This window comes from Phaethon aethereus (assembly GCF_964289735.1).
Source record: "Phaethon aethereus genome assembly, chromosome: 3".
Taxonomy (NCBI): Eukaryota; Metazoa; Chordata; class Aves; order Phaethontiformes; family Phaethontidae; genus Phaethon; species Phaethon aethereus.
The window spans coordinates 72,206,484-72,229,432 of NC_138576.1; the positions used below are offsets into that span (position 1 = coordinate 72,206,484).

Below are 22,949 nucleotides of genomic sequence, written 5' to 3' on the forward strand. Positions count from 1 at the left end.
CTATATATAAGTTATAAACGCGTGTGAGCACTCAGACTTTTCCCGTGCCACCCGGCCGCCTCCCCTTTAAAAAAAAAGCCGGATACCTGGCTGCATCAGCAGCATTGCCTCTGGCCTTGGAACCCAACTTCAGGCTGCTCTGCCCTGGCTGTACGCCTGCACGGGCCTGCTGTCACTCACAGACCCTCTGCCACTCGTGTCCCTTGCAAGGGACCGCAAGTGTCCCGAGTACATCGCTGCATTTAGGGTAGGAAGTGGAAGCATTGGTGTGTGTAAAAGTGCTCTCTACTGTTGGGGTGGTGAAAAAGTACATCAACCAGTCAGTTTCCTCAGCATAAACGTCTAGTTTTGAGATGGTCTTACATAGATTTAATGTGTGGCAGTTCAAATCCTTAGTTCCACTAGTTGTCTGTGGTTTAGGCACTAGAGGGTGAGTTAGATAAAAACTTGAAATTTATAATGCAGAAGGAAGGCATGATCGGTTCTTTATGAGAAAAAGAATTTGTGATGTAGTTTATGCGGTGTTGTAATTCTGTCCTTGTTGTTTCTTGCAGGATACAAACAAAATAATGAAATCAAACCTTAATCACTCTTTCAAAATGAAATGTGATTTTGATTGTATGTCTCTTCGTGCTGGGTTTGCACCATTGAAACCTGCTGTGGAGAAAACAAGAGTGGAAGAATCCTGCCCCTTGAATTATGAGGAAGGCTTTTGTAAAAGCTGTGCTGAAGAGCATCAGAAAATACTCCTTAGTGACTCATACCATGCGGCCACCAGAAATTTAGACCTTGAAGATGAAGGAAGACCTGTACATAACAAAGAAAATAAACACGCAACACAGAGACTTGATGAAGGTATTTACGAAATGGAGGCATTGGAAAACAGTAAATTTAATGAGGACAGTGGTTATTCCTCTATGTTAAGTAATCAATACGCTGATGCAATAGAACATGAGGATAGTATACCTTTGGCTGGGAATCTCTGTGGCACACCAAAGCATTGTCTCATGAAGAACCAAAACCAACCACAGTTTTCAAAGAAGACTTTGTTGCCGGTAATCCATTACGAAGAAATGATTTGCTCAACTTTGAAAAAAAGTGGTAAAAGAAATCTCAAGTCTTGGGCTGCAGTAGACAGAATTGTTTTCAGGGGAAAGGTTGAACTTTGTAACCTAATTGGAAAGAAAATGGGATTAGATAGAATAGACATTCTTGCTGAACTCTTCCAAAAGAACCTGAAACATATATTAGCAAACATTTTAAGGCATCTCGGTGAGATGGATTTAATAAAGTAAGTATATTGATCTCATTGTATTTCATTCGGGAAGTAAAAAACCTAATCAGATGGCTTAAGAATGTTTTAGATATGGGGCTTGTGACATTTACTCATTCATTAGTATTATGTATCAATATATTAAAACATGAACTGTCAATGTAAGCCATGATATATATGGAAAACATGTCTTTTCCCTAGAAGGCAAATTAAAGACTACAACTGTGGACATATCCCATCTTCCACATGAAAAAAAATTACTTAGTTATTCCCACTATTAAATAAGAAGTTTTTTCCTTTCCTAGGAGGTAACTGATATGTTTGTATTGTCGTTGCAGTTTTGCCAAAGTCAGCACAACATGGCAGAAGATTCTACAAGATGATAAATGGATTTTCCAAATGTATAGTAAAGCTGTGAAAAACCTTTCTGTAAGTTTCTGCACTCATTAGATATTTCAAGCCTAAACCAGCAGCGTCTTTCTGCTCTTTCAGGGCGCCTCCCAAACTTAAGAGATAGCAGAAGAGTTTCTTAGATTGAAAACATTGTCACTGATGTGTCAGAGTTTGTCCTGTTAAGATGCCCGGTCTCAAGTGTTGCTAGTGACTTCACTGTCTTTGGAGCCCAAGAAAGGTTGACTGCGAAGGTTACTCAAGGAGAGATGCAGATGTTCTTAAGAGCTTCCACGTGTCCTGTGTTACAGAGGAAGGCAGGAAGGGAGAGGGTTGCTTCCAGCACTGCCCGCTGGGCAAGCCCTAGGTGCGCTCAGCAGAGGCTTGCTTGCTTCAGCGTCCCCACTGATCCAGGAGAGAGAATGAGAGAAACCGCCTCGCTGACTGTGTGACTCTGGTTCTCTGCTTAAACTTTCTAGCAACAGTCTCTGCAGTGCAACATGTTGGCTGTAGAAAACTGAAAAGCCTTTTGCACTGTGAGCTATTCCTAATGCCTATTTGTCCTATGAAATAAAAAATGTGAGATCAAAGCACAGTAGCATTGCACTTTACCAAGGCACACTAGGACTGTTTTTCTTCCTTGAGAGATGGAGAGACAATGAAACAAGGCTTAGGATCTGCCACAGAATAAGGTAGTCAACTAGTTTGAATTTCATGTAGTATTTTATGGTGCTAGCCTGTTGGGATGAAACAGCTGGCCAGCACTGAACATTCATCCCATAAAGTTTGATTTCCTCCCTGCCATTGTATGCTTCCTTTTAACCTGAATTGCAGACTTAAAAATTTGGTGGGAGGGGTTTGCTTCTCAGAAAGGAAACTTCAAGCATCCCTGTTCACTGTAAAGAATTAAAAATATTGCTTTGTGCTTTAAAACATTGCAGTGACTTGGTTACACGCTCTGCCTAAATAAGTGTGATGTGTTAATACGAAAGTAAGTTGCATTATGTAATAGAAGTTGGTTGGTTTTGATGGTCCGAACTAGGGGGCTGTTCTATGCATTTATAACAGTAGTGAGAAAGCTAAGGTAAAATTAGTAGCATACTACTTGGTGTGATGCTTTATGATTGGAAACCTAGCCAGGAGGAAGGATCAAAAATAAGTTGTTGACTTCCGTTAAACAGAAAGTCACTATTAGATAAATCTCTTCTCAAATTTTATTTTTGTTTTTCTTTTCTTTAGAATGGCACTAAGGCATCGGAGCATGCTGCAACAAGGGAGTATGTTCTCTATCGAGCAGCATTAGCTTCCATTCAGAAAGCAACTCCACCAAACAGCTTGAATAAAAAAGGCACCAGATCCAAAGCATCTAAGAATCACAGCAGGCTTATGGAGTTTTCTGAGGTAACTGATGATTTCCATTCATCTTTAATTTCTCACGTGTTGTCTGGCACATGGTCAGCTTGTAAAGCATATTTCTGAAAGTAGTATCTCCAGTTTGAAGTGCTTGTAACTTATTAATATGGCTGCCAGATTTTGCTTATTGAGCCTATTCTAAGACAATGTCAGAAACTTAAGTGGAGAATATTGATACAATGTTCTATGCCCCGGGTGTCTATCTACGCTCAAAATGACTTAGTGATTTTTTTTTTGCTTAAATTTTGGCTTGAATCAGACATGAAAACGTTTAGTCGTTTCCTCTTAGTTCCCATGAGCTTATAATGAATCACGTGTTTTCCAGATAAGCAATCCAACACAAACTGTCACTTTTGCTTCACACTGATGGGCAATTAAAAAAAAAAAAAAAGACCAAAGAATAAATACTTATTTTTTAAAATTAAACAAATTAATATTTCTCCTGTTCATTCTATGCTTTTTTTACCAACTAATTATCTAACATGAAAATACCTTTTTAACTACATATTTGTAGTGTGTTGCACATTTGGAGTTGTCAACAGCTGCCAACAGCCTAAGTTTCCCTTCACCTTGTTATTTTTCTTAAGCTTTTTTTTCCTGTATGGGTGCAGGTCTTACATTGCAAGTGTCTAATAAGACTTTTAAAAATGTTTATTCAAAGTCGTTGTTTGTTAATAGGCAACATATTTTCCTAACCAGAAAAAGTTTTTATACTTAAGTTCAAAAGTCTTATTCTGCAAATTGGTGCAATAAGAGAAGGAGATATAACTGCACTGGAAAGTATGGTCAAGCTGCTCTAATACTACTGTATAGTATTTCGTAGCATTAGGAATCTGAAAGTTCAACTGTACACTGAAGTAGCAGTCTAAAATTTTTTCCTTGATAAACATATATATATATATATGTCTACACACGCTTTTAGGTTATAAAAACATTTTCCTTTTAACAACTGAGTGATATAAAGTGGTGTACTGATCTATAATTTTCTAATGCTGAATGATTTTGAATGGTGGATCTGTTTTTGTGTCAAAAATGAATTCATCGGAGAGAAGTAGGAATTGCTTCTATTTGGTGTCTCAAGCAGAGTGCCCCACAGCTGAGATTCCTGGACACATTACTCACTTATCAAAAATGTTAATGGTTTAAATGGAATTCAGATTTATTTTCTTTTTTTTTAAATTAAAGTTAACTAAATCACCATCCTTGGATGAGTTTGGGTCGATTCAGGAGGGCTGTTTTTCTTACTGCTTTGCATTTAGTCTGTCCTTTAAAATTTAAAAAATTTTAAACTGGCTACCTCTATTCCAGTTCAGAGTACCTGCAGTTATAGACTGATTATTCCTGTTCAATCTCCCTTGGTATCTGATACAACAAGAATTAGGCTAAATTTGTAATTTATCTGTCTAGAGAAGAAGTAATAATATGTTTTATGGCACTTAGATGGGAACATCAGGGAATGTTTGGTGTGTGTGTTTACCCCTCTGCTCATGATTTTCTTTATATGCTTTTTCCAACAGGCTGCTAAGACCTTGAAAAACACTGAGAGCCTTAAAGTCTGCCATCGCTGTGGCTCACCTGCAAAGTATGACTCCTATCTACAAAGAGCGATGTGCAATCGTGAAAGTTGTGGCTTTGACTTTTGCACAAAGTGCATGTGCAGCTACCACAGCTCCAGTGACTGTATGAGTGGCAAACCAGTGAAACCCAACTCTAAGCTAGGGCCACTCCCTGGGACTAAGAAAAGCAAACAGAATCTACGGCGATTGTGATCCATCCATCCCAATACAGATTGTCAGTTGTCCAATAAAAGACTTTTTTAGGATATGAAGTTAACCACAAAGAAAATCAAGAAAGTGCTTTCTGCTACTCTATATCAAAAAAACAGGTTAATTTTATTATTCCTCTGTACTATTTGGTTGTGTTGAATTTCCTAGGAATCCTCACAAATATCCATTTAAAAAACTCTTACTATAAATCTATAAATTTAAAAGAAAATTCTGGATATGGATTCTAATAAAATTTTAAATATTGGCCAGACAATTTGTCTATTGTATTCTAGTCTTCAAAACACCCCACAATAATATTTAATCAAAGTTTTGGCAAGTAGCCTTTCATGTGTAGCCCTAGCAATAATTGAATGCTGGTAGGAGGAAGCATAAAGCATGCTTTATTTAAATGTTTACTCTTGTTCAAAAGTTTTTTAAAAGCATTTATAGTGAGAATGTCAAGTGAGGTGAGTGAAGTCCCTTTTAACAAAATTATGGGGAAGTCTAGATTTTATGATTTTTTTCAAGGCTTTGCCTTAATTTTAAAATGTGAATGTTCATAATACCATTTTCTATGATGGTTTACCTTATGTGAATCTTAAATTTTTGCTCTTCCTTCATTTCTTCATTCAGAAACTGCAGGTTTTCCTTGAACTGAGGTGATACCCTTTCCAAGTTAAAAAAAAAAAGTACTGTATCTTGGCTATATTGCTAAAAAATACTTTATTTGCCAGTTTTTTTCCAAATTATAAGATAAATTTTTAATATTTGTATATATTTGTAAATACTACTTTAAATATTATTCATGTTTGTCTTGTAAATGTAAAAATAAATTACTGTTCTCAACACCTTGGCAAATCTGGACTTCCTATTTATCATTTTAAAGGTTACTTTTCATGCTATTTCTCAAATTTTCTAGTATGTGCTTCTTAAAAAAGTTGATGTAACAAAGAGCAAATCTCCTGATTTTGTGTAAAACATACTGAATCCATTTTCATTTGCATTCCTGCAGCTTACCTAAAGGCTCGTAGCAGTAATTGCTGATAGTTTCTGAACCAACACATCCAATGGAAAATTTTCTATTGGCTGCATTTATGCCACTGTTGTGGAAGTAGCTCACTGTCAGTAAAATCTTTATGATTCCACAGCAAAGAAAGGCAAGCTTTCAAGAAAAGGACTGATCATTTTCTGGAAATATCTTGGGTTTGGGTGTGTTTTTCCCATTAGTAGATCACAGATTGGGAAGGCAGCATTGTAGGTTCTGCTCCTTGAACTGGGACAGCAGTTGTATACTGTATGGCAACTTTTCCTGCACTTATTAATTGTCTGTTTGCGACACCAGTGGTAGAAACAGTTGAGCGGGACCTCTGGCATTCTGCTTTTATGTAGAAAACTTAATCTCCTAACCTAAACCTGAGGCTTAAAATAAGAGGCTGGCGAGAACTTTCATTCCATAAATCTTTTGTCTATCTGCTTACAGATATGCTCAAGATCTGAGGATGAAAAGTAGAAGTCTTCCATACTCTTATGCCTTTTTCTGGTAAATAGACTATATCACCTTTACCAACCAGTCCTGCATGCCAGGAGAAGAATCGTGTTTGTATGGGAAGTAACAGCCCTCAACTACTGGATTTTGCTGTCTCCAGTATTGTGAGGCATGCAACGGTCAGGGGCTTGAGTATATATACATATATATATGCAACCACAGTGAGTGAGTCTGTTAGTAGGTTGTACTCTGAGTACAGATAGATAAATATTGTAAGCAAAAGTTTGTTAAAAATTTTCATCTGTGTCTATGCAAGTTCCTGTGTCTTGAAGAGTACAAATATCTTGATGTCATCTGGACAGAACAGCCCTTTTGTGCACTGATTTTGAGAAATGTGGCACAGGTATCCATGCTCAGACCGGTGTTGCAGAGTATGATACATCTTGAATTAAATTTGTGTGTCTGTTTTGGAGCTGAATGTAAATGTTACAAACTTAAAAGTTTTACTTTTTCATGTTTTGAGCTTACTAAGGGGAAATAGCCACTCTCTAAGCCTAACAATTTGTACATGGAGAGAGTGAAGAATAGCTGGTGCTGCTGCTTTTTTTGTTTCCTGTAGGAATTTATCTGCTCATGCAGAATTTTGAGGAAAATTCCTTGCTACTTCCAGATAAGGGGGAAGAATTGGACTACATGGCTTCAGTGGTCACAGCTGGAGACAAACAATATGAAGAAACAGATATTTTCACTAACTACTGAGTGATAAGAGGCAACTACCTTCTACCAGAAACCTTGTTGGAAAGGCCAGATTGCTTGACTTCTTAAGAAGCTTTGGCCAAGCTCTAATGGGTCTGCTGCAAACCATTGTGGCTGTTTCTTTTTTCTTGTCCAACCATTTTTGACTTACCCTGATCCTCAGACCCTTGCCTACCAACTTTAGTGTTAATAATCAGAATAGACATTTAAGATTGCAGCATTCAACAGGTGGGTACAGCTCCTTCAGGTCCTTGACCTGTTACCAGTGTTTGCAATTTTCTTACACAAAATTTCTAGAGAAGCATGAGGATCTGTAGTGGCCAAGAAGCTATTTCTTCCTTTATGGAAATCTTGCCCAACAATGCTAAGCACTGGACCTGCATAAAAACTATGCATCTTACTGAAACCTGCATGATTGTTGGTCTCATAAATTGCTTCAGTGAATGCTGTGCAGGCAGAAAAAAACAGAGTGGAGAAACAGTCCCCACCCAGGCATGCTGGCATCTACTGCCGGGTGAGGAAGCAGCTCATTATAGGGTGAGGGTGGGTGCTGGGTGTTAGTACTAGCAGGTGCCCCAACCATCACAGAGTGATTTATGTGCCAAAGGTGGGAACAAAGTAGTAGATGCAGATTGTTGTTAATGTCTGTGCTGAGCCTATCTTGAACCTGCCTTTGATATGTAATCGATGTGAGTCGTACCTTGCGCAAGAGCATAGCACTTGCCATAGGGAGATGAGTCGTCCCCAACTACTACAGCTGTGTTGTCAAAACCACTTTCAGACTCAACATTTGGCAGCCCCAGTGACATTGCAGGAATGTGATAAGCTTCTTACCCACATGACATATGCCTTTCAGATCTGCAGAGGGTGATAAATACCTGCAGGCTGACGGAGTCCCCTGTCTGGCTGGTGCAAGAGTACAGATTTCTCCATTACTTGCTTATCTCTAGGCATGGCTCTGCGTGGTGAGGAAGGGCGGGATGTTTCTCTGCTCTGTAAATTGCCGTGGCTAGCAGCTGTTCCCCCTGGCCTGAATAACTATGGAGCCAGAATATACCTTAACTTCATCCTGACCCTAGCTGGGAGGCAGGCAGAAGCAGGACTTTAGGGCTTTCTGAAATCAATATTGAATATCCGCATTTTGCAGCTCTTCTCTCTTGCACTTATAGTGCTGTCCTCAAAAACCCAAGGAGCTGCTTAAGATGCTTACATCTTTCTACAAAGCGTTAAAGACAATCTCAGCTGTCCCACCACAGCAACCAGAGAAGCTGGAGAGAAGTGCCTGATAATGATGATTGATTTGATGGTATAATCACTTGTAAAAACAAGTAAAAAAGGATGATTTTGTATGCACTTATCAGTGTAATTTATCCTCTAGAAGCAGCCTTTGTGCTTTGAGGACTGTGGGACATGGAAGAAGCAAAACAGAAAAAAACCCCTCACTTCAACTCTGCAACCGCTGGTACCTTAGCACAGCACACAGCCTAGCTGTTCACCGTGGAGGCTAATTTCTAACACATGGCAAAACTGTAGCATGTGTCAGATATGCTGTCAGCAGACAAAGGCTCCATCACAAAGAAGTGACATTTTAGCATGTTGAATGTTCTGTTTGACAAAAAAATTTAAAACCCAAAGTTCTGGCAGTAATCACTCTCAGAAAAGCTCAGAACATTTAGTGGTAAAAATATCAAGTCCACCGTCACAGAGATTAAAAAATGACGCTAGATTAAAATTGTGATAAGAATTCTCTCTCCACCTCCCAAAATATCTACTCATAGTGCCTGACAACACTTTTGAGGAAATTACGCAGTAGTATAGAGATTTTAGAAAACAGAGTATGTCCCGGAAAGGGAAAACCACAAGATGGTGCTCTTGAAACACTGAATGAAGCCAGATTCATTGAGTTCCGTCTTGCTGCATTTGTAGAGTATGTTTCCTCCACCTCCACGGACTTATATCCATCCATCTAGTTACTCTGGTCATAGGTAACACATTAAATGTGTGATTAAAAGAACAAAACCCAAACCTTGAATTCAATCACTGATTTAACATTTGTTTCAACCATATTTGTGTAGGATATGTGCATATTTGCTAAACCTAAAAAAATAGATGTGCCTTGCATAAAAGATTTATCCTGCTGCTAAATGCACGTGCCTTCTTCAAGGAGTGATTGGTTGCCCTAAAAACCTAACATTTATTTTGCTCGCCTTGTGCCCCTGTAGTGACAAGTGGAGAGCAAAGCCACCCCTCCAAAGCAATGGGTGCAAACCACCCCATGAAGCCCTCAACGTGCGTCTGGAGCAAGCCTGAAGCAGAGTTTTGGCCGGGATCAGATGTAGTGTTCCTGATCAGCTGAGGTTTGGTGAACACCTCAGCTGTGCGACTGCTGTGGCGTGTCCTGGACATATCTTCTGGCAGAAGCTAATGGTGCCGACTTGCAAAATATCCAAAAGGCATAGCATGAATATGTAAGGCAACTTCTCATACAGTGCCTCTGCTGTGGGCAGGAGGAGCTGGTGTCTTGAGCTGAAATGCCATTACCTGAATGCAAGGATGGACCAGGCAATTACAGTGACAGATGCTTGATTTTGGAATACACTTGCCATGATAAAAAAGATTCCCCTTCTAATACATTGAAACTTTGGAGTAGAGGATGAGGAGTTACAGACATGGACAACTGCTGGTATGTGAGTCTCTACCTGAGGATGAACAAATTGTCATGTCAGGTCCACTCAATTTTAATGTTACCTTGCAGGGGTGGTTACTCCTCTGAAGGAGTCCAGGGGAACAGAATGAGAGAAGCAAAAACATAGTGCTGATATTCTTAGCACAAAATAAAAGCAGCAAGGGTTTACTTGAGCCTGCTGGCGCACGCAGAAATAGTTGCAAGGTTCAAATGAAGGAATAGACATTCTTGTAATGGCCACTGAGATGGTTCGGCAGCTGGGGTTTGTCCCTTAAGGTTTAGTATTGCTCTGCTCTTTGTGTTCAGAACTGCCCTCAGGGTACCTCAGTACAGCGCTCGAACAAGCTAAGGGCTTGGGAGGTATTTTGAGAAATTAAGATGCAAAAAAATGCAGTTCCGTATGTTTGCTGATTGCTCTGTAGGTTTTGGTTTGGTGCTGGGGGGATGCGACGAACCCCCCACAGCCCTCAGCCAGCTGCAGCGTCGGGGCCAGCCCATGGCCCTCGGGACGGCCCTGAGCATGTCCCCTGGGCACGGCTGGGGAGTGGGAGTGAACCCTGCCCCTCCTCTGCACTATTTTCCACCTCCTAGGTCTGGGGCTAGCTTCCAAGAGGTGCCAGAAGCGCTGCTGCCCTTGGCTGGTGCAGCTGTGCCCGGCAACGGGGAGCAGGAGGGCGGGTGCTGGAGCCGGGGCTGCGCTGGGGCATGGTGGGGAACGGAGGAAGGACTGGGGAAGTCAGTTGGGCTGGCTGTAAGGCCTGGGGTGGGAGGCAGTCTTTGCGTAGGACTACGGCCTTTCGGGAGCTAAAATACAGCATGTCAGGAGTGTGTGTCTGCGGAAAAGCAAAGGCCTCTGGACGTTTGATGCGACCTCGTAGACAAACCAAGGTAGTAAGGGTGAATGGCGGTGTTGCATTAAATGGCCTAGTTGCCCTGGCTTCCTCAGCCCATGTTGGACCCACGCCGAGAGCATCATGAAGGTGGGAGTTGGCTCTAACCAAAAGTATTTGCTGTGGGCATGTAGCGTTCAGGTGGTCCTCAGCTGCTGAGCAGAAGGACCGGGCTCGGAACACACTCCTGTGTGTTTCCGGAGGAGGTGTAGCTCCTCCAGGTCTAACGCGTGGTGGCTACAGCTCCGTGGGCACAGCTGTGGTGGCGTTCCACTGGTTGCCACCTCCCGAAACTCTTGTTTTCTGCCCGTGTCCCCTTGCAGGCCCACCAGGGAGCACAGTGCCGCTTCTCAGCGGGGATGAGGCTCCTTCCGGGGGCTTCGCTGGTAGCTGTCTCATCCATGAATCATAATGCAAACACGATGACACAAAACCTCTGAGACTTACCTCTTACGTTTAGCGCCATTTTGTGAGGACCTACCTCGGCTCAGTTAATTACATTGTACAATAGATTTTTGTTAGTCATATGTAGATGTAATTTTCAAAATTGTCCCTGGATACCAAATTAGTAGAGAAGACATCAATTGCAATTTGCTTACAAACATACTTTAAACAGCAGCTGCTTGTAAAATACACATAATGTTTTTAAATTAAAAATCTCCACGTTACCTTAAAAATACTCACAGCAGGCAGCGCAATACTACATTCACTCTCTGCAACGCATTTACTTATGTACCCCTAGATAAGAAATCTGGGTGCCAGTATGAAATCCAGAAAATCTGTAAGTTGCTCCATGTCCCTGTCATTCTTTAAGGCACATCGTGGTTGTGTAGTAAGTCGTGATGTTAAACCGTAGTAGGAAAAGCCCACTGAAGCAGGATAAAAGGGTAAAAAACCATGTTACTTACCTTTATCTTATGCTAAAGGTAAGTAAGTCAGTAAGAGTACCACAGGACTTTGTCTCACTGTATACATTTTAGAAAGAGCTTTGGAAAAGTAAGCAGTTCATACTTGTTCTGGTCTCCTCACCTATGTTAAATAGCAGTTATATTCTCAGTATTTATACATGATATACAAATGTAAAATATATAAAACAAAATGTCTTAGTGTCCTACACCACTACTGCAGTCCCAGTACTCTGCTATGAATTAATCATGAAGTAGGTAAGCAGTACACTTTTTAATATTTCTATTTATACTCTCAGCCTGTTAATACTCACAGTACTTACTCTCTTGTCAGTACTCATAATATTCTTCAGTGTTCTCAACACTCTTGTAAATAGATTATACCCTGAAGGGTGACTTTCTTAACAAGATGAAGACAACTCTTTTGCTGTGTTTTGCATATTACAACAGAAGAAAGGTTCTCTTCCCTTGGAGTTTTAATCAAGAACAAGGTTTTCATTGTTGATACAGAACAGCTTTATCCTCACTATAGCAAGGTTTTCACGCAGTTTCTGGAGTAGACAGTAATTCAGTACGTTATTTTATGTTTACCTGCCAGTCTTGGATGCAATTAACATACTTTCAGATTTCCTGTCAATACATGTTGACACTGAAGCAAATTAAATGCCAGTAATTATTCTTTTTCGTACCATTTTCTTAAATTCTGGTGACCAAAATCGAAGGTACTGGTTGTGCATGTTTTAAGAAGTTAGAGCATATGTGTCTTTCCTCTAGAAAGAAAAAGAAACTGTTACAACGTACCAAGTAATAACGGAAAAACACTGACTTGTAGGGCAGCTAATGGTAGCTTTTGCAGTAAGAACAACTTGATTTCTGGGAGATGTAGCTGTGACCCGCAGGCTCATTTTTTCGCCAATGCATGACATGGAAAAATTAGTATTCAGGAACTCCATGATCTTTTCTTGAAGGTGGATAGCTGGATCTTCATGAAACATTTTCCTCCTGAGCATTCACACTAAACAAAACAAATCCATGATCAACAAAGCATTTTTCAGATATAGTTTTTAGAATGATCTTGGTTTATTGGAACATAAACCAGGCATAGAATAGGACACAACAATACCTAAATCATGTGATTTTGTTATCTGTAAGTAAGTTGCAAAGAGCATCACAAGTGAGATGAATGCTGTTATTCTATTTTAAATATAAAGCAACAGAGATATAAAATGCTTGGTCCCTGGTCATGCAGTGGTTCAGTTACAAATACAGCCTGGACCTTCTGACTCCAAATTCTGGGACTATGCCTTCTCCTATCCATATTGCTTTTCATAGTAATTAAAGTGGTAAATCAAGAAACACTTTGTATTTTATGATACTTGGTGCTTAAATAAGCAATGAAACTTTTAGGAATGTATGGGCTTATCTACTTAAGAAAGATTACTTGTTTAGTTTGGTTACTTACACTGATAAAAAAAAAAAGACAAAGAAAAGCTATACAAAAGAGGTTGTCTGAAATGATCAAACAAGACTCATCTCATGCCTCAAACTCTTGGGACCAAGTGAAGACCAGAGGCAGCAAATATCCTTGCTTTTCTTTCTGAGACAGAATCCACCCTTTGAAACAACTTCTTACTGCAGATCAGTGATGCAGACTTGTACAGCCCTCCTAAGTCTACATCACATATTCGTTGCTTATGCATCTGATGAAAACAGAAGTTTATGCTCCTGTATGAAACTAGGATAAAGTTTTATCACTGCTAACTAAACAGAAATGATTGTCACTCAAAGTGGAAAACAAAGAAATCAATGGAAGAAATACTTGTTACTTGACCTGTGGACTGGGCTTCTAGAGGGTAAAAAAAAATTAATTGCAGAGAGGATGGCAGAGGGTAACTTTCCTTCTTCTATGTGCCTTAATAAACTACATATATAATTTAGTGTGGGTTTACAAGGGTTATAAGATGGAAAGAAGAAGTCATCAGCTATATTACTATTTATTTCAGTTCCTTTGATTTGAAATTAATAGGGGTTTGTTGGGGTTTTTTTCAGAGAAATCAACTCATCATTAAATAAAGTTGTAAGGTTCAAAAATATTTCTAGGTATTTTCACTGCCATATTCACAGAAATTCTTTATTATAAACCAGCTAAAATTGTATTCAGGGAATAAGGTTAAAGTCATTTTCCACCCCAGGGTTTTATGTACATGTAACTATTGTCTTTATGCACTGATAATGTCGTCAATCTTAATATGAAATGTTAGACATAAAATACTAGTATTTATTATCCATAAACTATTGTGGTAGGAGCTAGTCAAAAATAGGGAGATTATATCAAAATCTTTGAAGCTGTGAGTTTATTTTTGATTTGCATAGTTTCAAACAGACTTTTTTGTTCTGTTTTCTATATTTTAAAGTCTAATTTATTTAAACATATTTTTATCTATAAACCTATTAAAATATAACTTTCAAAGATTTACCTGTTGCTAACTTCTAAAATACTTGAAAGACACCAGTGATAACTACAAGTATAAATATTTATTTGATAAGTTTAATTTTTGAAAGTAATTTTAACCTCTTTTCTTGCTTTTTACCTTACCACAGACCCTTTCAGGGAAAGGGAGAGGAGAAATGTTATGCCAACTCTGTCTTCAGTCCATTTTCCATTTTGATTAGAATTTAACAGAAACCTCTGTGGAAACTATGCTGAAAGCACACCTGTTGTATAAACTTGTAGCCACAAAATGGTGAAAGAATTAATAATAAAATACACTTGCCATGTCTTTGTTCCTAGTGAAGAACATTCAAACTATAAATAATGTGATTTGGCTTTCAGGTTTTAACTTGAGCTTCTAGTGTTACAGGGAAAATACGTAGGTATTATTTATTATGCATCTTGCAATAGTTGGGGAAATGTTTAATCCAGTAAGATAAAACGTAGCTGTTTAAAATATTCATATGTTAAAACGATATGTAAGTGAAAGCAAAGTGTTCCCTTTTAGGTGACCACAAATATCACAGTTTGCTGGTAGCAAGCTGTATACCTGGCAGTAAAAGTTTGAAGGATTAGAAATTAAAAAACCTCAGCATCTGTTTTTGTTACCATTTTTAAGACTTGTTCAAAGCCAACAAGAAAGCCTGTCATTTTAAAAATTAACATGGCATGAAACAGGATCCAAAAGGCTTCTCCTTAAGCTTGCCCTTAAGGGTATGAAAGAAGCTCAATACGGGACTGTGATACACAGCCTGTGGGCAAGAAATTGATCCATAAATCTTTGTAAATTAAGCCAGTATTTGTGTTACTGAAAAATGGATTTCATCTGCTGGTGAACTCAGAACACTCAATGGCACTGCATGTCCTGTATATGAATTTGGTTTACAGTTGCTGCTGTATTGCCATAGCAGCTGCTGCAAAATTGCTATGGAGAAATACAGTTCTCTGACTATATTTTCAATATTCTTCTGGTTTGTCTGTGCTTTGTAGGTAATAAATGTTAACCCTGAGGAAGATGAAAAAGCAGCATCATCATTTTTGTTTTAAACCTCAGTTGGCATCAGTTCATTTTGAATTCAGAGTAGTAGTAGCATGCAGCATTTTTATTTATGCTAAAATTGAAACATGAAAGGAACAGAGAATATATCATTTAGTAGATCTGAGAGATCACAGAATTTAGTTCAAGGAGTGGAGAACATGCTTTTAATGAGACTTCTTTGTCTCCTTTATGTGCTCTGTGTAATTTAAAATTTGTTGATTTAAAACATTGTGAAATTTTAATAAAGTCTTCTGCTTAATAATTCTTGATTTCCATCACCTTAATCCTGCAATACTGATGACAGATCTAAATACTTTCAAGAATATTTCACTGTCTTTCAAGCTAAGACTCTCTGAGTCAGCAGATTCGACCTCTCACAAGGTCCTCCTACTCAACGACCACTGGGGACCAGCTTACAAAGGAAAAAGAATACTTTGCAACAGCACAGAAAAGTTTTAGTAAACCTTTCTGCGCCCCAGAGCAGAAAAGATGATGAAATGGGGCAAAAGTCACCATCAAGAAGTTTGTTATGTGCTAGTGTGTCTGCCAGTGTAATTCCCACATCACGCATGCTTGTAATGTTAAACAAAACATGACTCAAAAGAGGCCTGAGTCAAGGTCTGATCCCTCCTTAACTAGGAAGTGACTACCCAAGAGACTCTTTTTGCTTATAAAACTAGTCCTCAGGTAGCTCTTTTGCCTTCAGTGTGAGTATGGGATGAGGGCACGTCTACAGAGCCTTTCTTTTTTATCTTTCCCAGACAGACTTGTGATTCCTCTGCTCTGAACTAGCAGGAAGCATGGCAGGCCCTATCCAAAAGCAGGCAGGTAACTGAGTTGGCACCATCCTGAATGCATGCTGGTGAGTTCAGGATCGCTCCTTGGTTTCACCCTTTACACCACTGAGGCTGCAGTGACCTCCCTAAACTCGTGTGTCATGCGCACGCCCAGCTTCGCTCCTGTCCCATTGTTCACGCACACAGGCACTGAATACGCAAGGCTCCTGCTCCCGCCTCACAGCACTCTACCGCACAAAGTTCACAGCAGGAGCATTGGACGTCCCTTATTGTTAGTCTTATCGAAGACCTAGGGTGGTAAAAGACTTGGTTCCCCTCTCGGACCGGATCACATTGGGAGCAAACAAGAGCCAAGCCTGAAAAGAAAATGTTAAGTACCTTTGTACTCCCACATTTCTGGCCACCCTGAGGCAGACGGGAGCAGGCCGGCAGGGAACGGTGCCCTTCCCACTGCCGTTGCAGGCAGCGCGGTAGAAACAGACCCACAGCAGCAATTCCCTGCTCCAGCCACGTCCTCCCCATCTTCACACCGGTGGAACCATGGTGCCCACCCCATCTTCTGAAGCAGCTGGAGACTACTCTTTTGAAAGGCTTTTTATTTTAAAATATTTAGTGTGCATACAACCTTTGCCACTTTTTTAAAAAAGGCCAGTCAGTGCTGTAACATCAGAGCAGAGAAGACAACGATCTTTTTACCTGCTGTCTGAAGGGATTTGAAACAAGCAGGTGAAAGCACACACACGTACAGCTCTTGATCTCCGGCCAGAGCAGAGTTTGAGCTCGGTGATTTCAGCTGATGCCTGTGTAGACCTTCCTTGAGGAGACTCTCACTGATACAACCTTAGAGAAACCCTTACACTAACTCGGCAATACTGGAGCTTTTTCTTTCCTGCTGCAAGGTTTGCTGCAAAAAGCATTAGACTTCATGCCATTGGTGCCATCCCACATCCTTGGTACTAAACTCGGCCCTGACTTCACAGTTGCTATAATATTAATTTATCCATCCACCTTTTGGCTATCTTTATATCTATGCTTTTTCTTTGCACTGCTATAAGTGCATATAAAATCAGATCTAATCTCAGTAACTCTGACAGTTTCCATGATGCCAACAACAATACCAATACCCACGCATGCATCTAAAGTAAGGGTCCTCTGCTAAGGAAGAGGAAGGCAAAGAAAAGTTCTTGAAATAAGGTACATACCAAAGATTTTTACCTTTCATTAGATAATTGTCATGCATAAAGATTTCAACTCCTATTTTGCACTAAATTCCAGCACAATGTTCCTATATTGTTGATCATCAATAATTTCCAAAAGTAATTGGAGAAAGATATCAGAGTTCAACATGAGAAAATATAATTGAATTTATCTGTTTATTGATGTATTCATGAGTGCTTTTAAAAACACACACATTTCTTGCATTACTACCTTGTTTTCTAACCAATACTGTTTAGTTTTAAATATTGCTGCATTGAAGTTATTCTCATCTATCTTTTAGTTTCTAGTGCTTCCTGTCTCATTAAGAATATAAAGCCATTGCCCAGTATATAGCCTTGCAGGCATGATGAGCTGGATTCAAAGCTAATGAATCTTCCTCTTAATTTTAACCCCTGGATATAACCATGACCTTCTCCTCCTACAGTGTTGAATTACAGCAAGGTTGGGGGTGGTTTAATCTATTGATGCACTTGTCCGTATGGCATTGCTATATTCTTAATTGCAGACACAGACTACATATGCATACTCATCTCTTTACTTAAAAAGAGATACTTTTCAAGCTTTATGTAACAGAGCCATGCTCTTAGCTTCTAACTGTCGCAGCTTAGACTTTCTAACAAGAATATGTGCTTAATTTGTTATGAAATAATAGTCACCATAACAGCAATATATATTATACTACAAGATATTCATATCATAGGCTATATTTTAGGCATCAAATGTATGAGTATGTTACAGAGGTTAAAGAAAGCATTGGGTATCTGCTGAGGATGGTAACAGTCCCAGGACTCAGCCTTAGTCTTGTTTTTTGTGATGCACCTCAGCTTAAAGACCATCCAGTGGTGTCTAGAGTAAATTCTTCTGCTTTGCAATGTGAGTGGGCTAAGAGCATACACACAGTTACAAGCCATGTTTAATATGGCAAAATAAGTGTCCAGAAATGTTTATAGTAATTGAGGCTGACTAGTACAGAACAGCCAGTGTCTATGCTGATAAATCCCCTGAGCCTCCAAAGAGGTTGGCTATGTGCACGTGACCTCTTTGTGATAATCTCCATCCAGTGTTAACTCTTGAACAGTATCCAGGAATTATTTGGGAAAATATTAGTTGGTACAGGCTAATGATATGGCTCTAACACTACACAACAGATTGTTCCAGTGCCTGGGTAGCTTCTCAGGTAACTTGTAATTTGCTTGTATAGAGGCAGCCACAGTGGACCAGTTAATCTACTGTAACACCACCAGCTGAGCTTTTAGAGTAGAGAATGATCTTTACCGAAACTATGACATTTTAAAAGTGCTTGGAGTTGGGCCCACACTCTTAATTGCATTTGCAGCAGAGAGAGAATTTGTTGGATAACAATCAGTTCACATTCAGATCTTTAACCAAAGGGGTAAAGTTTAGGGAAATCACTGGAACCCAAGAAAGATAATGGAGAGAATGCTATATTGGGGTGTCAAGACATCTCCTGGCAGTCTATGGCAAACTGCCTCATCTTATTCCTGTTTCCAGTGACTGAATCCTATTTAAGAGAGAAGTAAAAATGCATTATGCACATACCTAATGCTGTAAGCAACGTATGCAATTTCTGTAGTTTCCCAAGGGATAGTATACCTACTTGCTAGATAGATGGATGGTAGGAACTTAAAAAGCAGTTATAGTGAATGAATTGCCATATATGTGTATGGATCTAACCCACCTCTCAGGAAAGATGCAGATCCCTAACAATGCCATGGAAGAAAAGTACTGGAGTGATACATATCCTCAGATAACTGAGGTGAGTGGAAGGAAGGCTCTCTATTCTGCTTTGCCCCAGGCACATGGAAAGAAAGGGTTCTGTTCTATCTTGGAAGAAGGAAACAGAGAGGTAAAAATGGTTGTGTACCATGGTGGGAAGGCAGTGGGATAAGGCTTCCAGTCCTGAGCAATGTCAAGGAAGTGGAAAGACAGCCTCTCTTCTGAAATCCCTTCTGCAGGTTAGGAAGAAAAGGAGACAGCTGAGAGCTGAAAGTGTGGCTCTACTTACTGAGCTTCTTGCATTGCCTGAGTATAACCTGCAATATTCAGCAGCTAAAGACTTTGACTGATAATATAGAGAATCTGTATGTGAAAGCAGCACAGAGATTCCACATCACGCCAACTGAAGCTTCCCAGGGATTTACCTCTCAGATGAAGCCTGTGATTTATGTTCGGTGATACAGATTTTTCATCTGTTGTAAATCAAAACATCTACATGATTCACAGCATATGAGGATCCAGTCCAAATTGTGTATAGTTTATATATAGGTTTCTGTTTTATTTGGCCTGTTTTTCTTGTGATTTCTACCAGCATAATTTTGGAATGCCTGCAGTGAACATAAGAGTATTTCGTCATTGAGCGACAGGTGAATTAGCTCCAACATGTACATTGCAAAGATGTAAATGCTAGTTCATATTGTGTTTCTTGCTATCGTTGTCAAGATTAAAACCCAGCAGGCATATAGTTAGGTCCATGATAGTCTTGTTAAATTGAGCCCATCACAGTGTTCATCATACAATAAATCTGTGGCTAAATCACAATAAATTATGTTGATTCTGTCTTTTAATACTTTTCCAGAGAAAGACACTGACTATTTGATTTAATTGATGATGCTGAAATATTGAGAATATTTTTGAAAGCAACAGGCCTTTTTCAAGCAGAAAAGAGAAGCAAGCAAACACACATAATATTCTGAAAAACATGCTGAGATGTTATCACTTTGAATAATTCAGCAAGGAGCTGTCATCAGATCTGTGGAAGATTTTTGTGAGATGGTTTGTTAATAACGCCATGTTCAGAACTGGTGTTCCCCTGCAGAGTATTTTTTGCAACTATTGTATTGCTACAGCTAGCATTTCTGCCTTTACAAGGAGAAAAAAATTTCTAGAGCAGCACAGTACAGCTGGTAACATTTAAAAGAGATTTAGACTCCAGGACACTCCTGCCTGGCTCGTCAGCCTCTCAAAGGAGAGGTTATTTAAGTACTGCGGGTAGTCCTACCAATCCACCCAGCAGTGCCCCAGCACAGCAAGACAAGAGGGCAAGCCTCTGTCACTGCGTCGCTTTTTGGGAGGGCAAGTAGGAAGGGGGGGTGGTGTTGTCCTGCACTTCCATGTGATCTGCCATGTAGACTTGCTTCTGGAGCATGCCAGCCCAGAGACATCCCTCAGCTGGGATACGGCCCTGGTGCTGATGAATTTCAGGCTACTTTCTGAAATTTATTTCCCTTTAGTACATATAACTGAGAGCCTGGGAGAAGACACTTTGAATGTTGTTTTCCAAGATTCTTGTGAAGTGCTGGCATGAGAAATTCGACCTAATAAAAAGAAGAAGGAAAAGCTAAAATAGAATAGCCATTTATTAGCCATTTGTGTAAGGCATTGGTCATCGTGCGTGCTACGTGGTGATAATGATATGGTGTGATGGTGCGGTGATTCAGAGCTGACTCTTCTCAGAAGGCTGCAACTGGCTGCTGTGCTTCCAGCCGTCCCCTTCCCTGCTGCTCTGGGGAGCTGCACAGCTGGAGAAGGGGCAGATTTGCCCATTCTGCCCAAAATGAAGCCTAGAGGCTGGGGAAGAAAAGCAGGCTGTCAGGGCTGCCTTCTTTACTTCATTCCTCTTTTCCCCTCATGGCAATAACTCCCTCCTGTGACTGGAGGAGCAAAGGCAGCAGGAACATTTCTACAGGAGGCCACCTTTGATATCGGGTTCTCACCTGAAGCACCTGTAGGAAATGGTCGCCCTTCCCTTACCTGTGACCCAGCAGCTGGTACCTCGGCCGATCGCTGACCCTTCCACAACAGGCAAAGCACGGAGGTCTCAGTAGCTTCAGGGGTTCATGGCCAGCAGTAAGATTTGGTGCCCTGGAATTTTATTAGATGTCGTTATTCACCGTAAGGTGGGGTCTGCTTTAAAATATGACAGGCAGCTCTTTCAAAACATGCGGAGGTGGAGAGGAAGGTGGGGGAGTACAGGATGAGTTGCTTTCTTCAACAGGTAGAGAGAGGGAGTGGGGAGGTGCGTGGCGTTGAATCATATCTACACTTTTTTATAGTGAAAAGCAGACTGGGGAGAGGCTCTGGTCCTGACACAGGCCTTCTGCCAGTGGGTGCCTGTGGCTGCTCAGAGCCCACGAAACCACCTCACACGGCTTGCTGCCATTAGGGCCCTCACGTGAAGCGCTTTTTGCTAGGTATGTCTCTGTTATATTTTTTTTTAATTTAGTCATTTCGGTTTTAGAAACTCAGGCCAGTGAATAGCAGCTGCACTTTAATAGGCCCGGGGTACACAGGGCTGCTGCGTGGCTTCGGCATCCGGCACCTCCGAATGGCTGTGGCTCTAGAGCAGCACTTTTCCCCACCCTTCTTCCCAAACCTTATTGATTTGGTCACATTTTCTACCCTTCACATTTCTTTTCTGTAGAAATAGTTATACGCCAACTCAACGCTGTACCTAATGCTGCTGAGTCACTGTTGCAGGTACCCACCATCTCGTTTCTGTCCTCATCCTACCTCCCCAGCCTGACCCCGAGCTTTGTTGCTGCTGCCGCTGCAGGTATTGTTCACTTTCTGTTTATGAAGTACTCAGCACATTTTGGGGTGCTGGGGGAAAATCATTAATGTCCTCTTGTGAGTTGTTTTTGATGGTGAAACAGATGTATTGCTGAAAGGAGTGATGGTTCGGTTTCAATCATGCAGCCATGTCTGACTGAGGATGGTGTGTGTTCATACTTTTTACATGTTGATAAATGGTGTTGGACTTTGTGAGGACACAAGTCTTTCTGTTGACAGTATTTAGCATTAGGTTGATGTTTTCATTATAATAATTTCATTTCAGGGGGGTCTTTACACTTCTTGAGCTAATTTGGCACAGAAATCTTCAATTCAAAAAAAAACAAACCACTTCAAACTGAATATTTTGTGTGTTGTGGACTAACGTAAAATCATATACTGAAAAGGATCTTTCAGAGTGAAATGCTGCAGTCACTAGTTTGGGAATGTTGACAATTGAGCTCAAACTACATGTGAAATTATTTTGTATAAAGACAATCTGAGAAAATGGCTTTCACTGCAGCCCTTGCATGCTGCCTATTAAACCTCTGTAATTGTTTGGGGAAAGCTTAGGGTGCTTGATTCCCTTGCAAGACCTAACCCAGGGGATACAACAAGGGACCAAAAGTCATTCTGGATGGTGCTCTGGTTGATGGGGATATGCATAGCCTAAAAGGGGCTGCAGCATCAGGAGGCAACAGTTACATTACTAGTACCCTGGGATTACAACACCTTACAACACCTTACAACAGACATTTTCCAGGAACTCCGCACTGGAAAGAGTGAAATCATTGATGCCACCTAAATCCTGCACTTCCTAGATCTTGTCTGTGCAATTATCTTTCTTCTTGTATTCTTTGATGGATGCATCCTGCATTTATATTAACTTCAAGAATTTTAAAGCACTGTATAATCATACTAACTCTCATGATCTTATAATAAACCTATTAATATTTCACAAATGAAGAATCAGAAGCAAGATCTTATAACTAACCACAGCTCACTTCAAACTGTTTTCAGAGCCAGGTTTATAATGCAGGAATGCTTGACTCCCACCCTCATCTTGGTCATTATACAGTTCCATTCCCTTTATTTTCATATCTCCTTCCTAGAGCCTAAAACACTATATCATAAAGGCTCCAAAGATTTGCATACAAAACTTGAATCAGGACACAATGGACAAAATAACTTCTGATTGTGGAAAAGACTTCTTCTCCATGCCCACTAACTCCAGCAAATGTTTTGGTCATTTTAATGACTTCCAGGCTTA

At 40.1% G+C, this 22,949-nt stretch overlaps 1 protein-coding gene across 1 annotated transcript; it reads left to right on the plus strand.

The window, feature by feature from the left end:
* Nucleotides 1-560: 560 nt before the first annotated feature.
* On the plus strand, nucleotides 561-4,845 carry FBXO5 (F-box protein 5; the record flags this gene model as incomplete). Its single annotated transcript, XM_081997715.1, has 4 exons — nucleotides 561-1,291; nucleotides 1,612-1,702; nucleotides 2,903-3,064; nucleotides 4,594-4,845. The coding sequence occupies exons 1-4, from the start codon at nucleotides 570-572 to the stop codon at nucleotides 4,843-4,845; spliced, it is 1,227 nt and encodes a 408-aa protein (XP_081853841.1). The 5' UTR covers nucleotides 561-569.
* Between the last annotated feature and the right edge of the window lie 18,104 nt (nucleotides 4,846-22,949).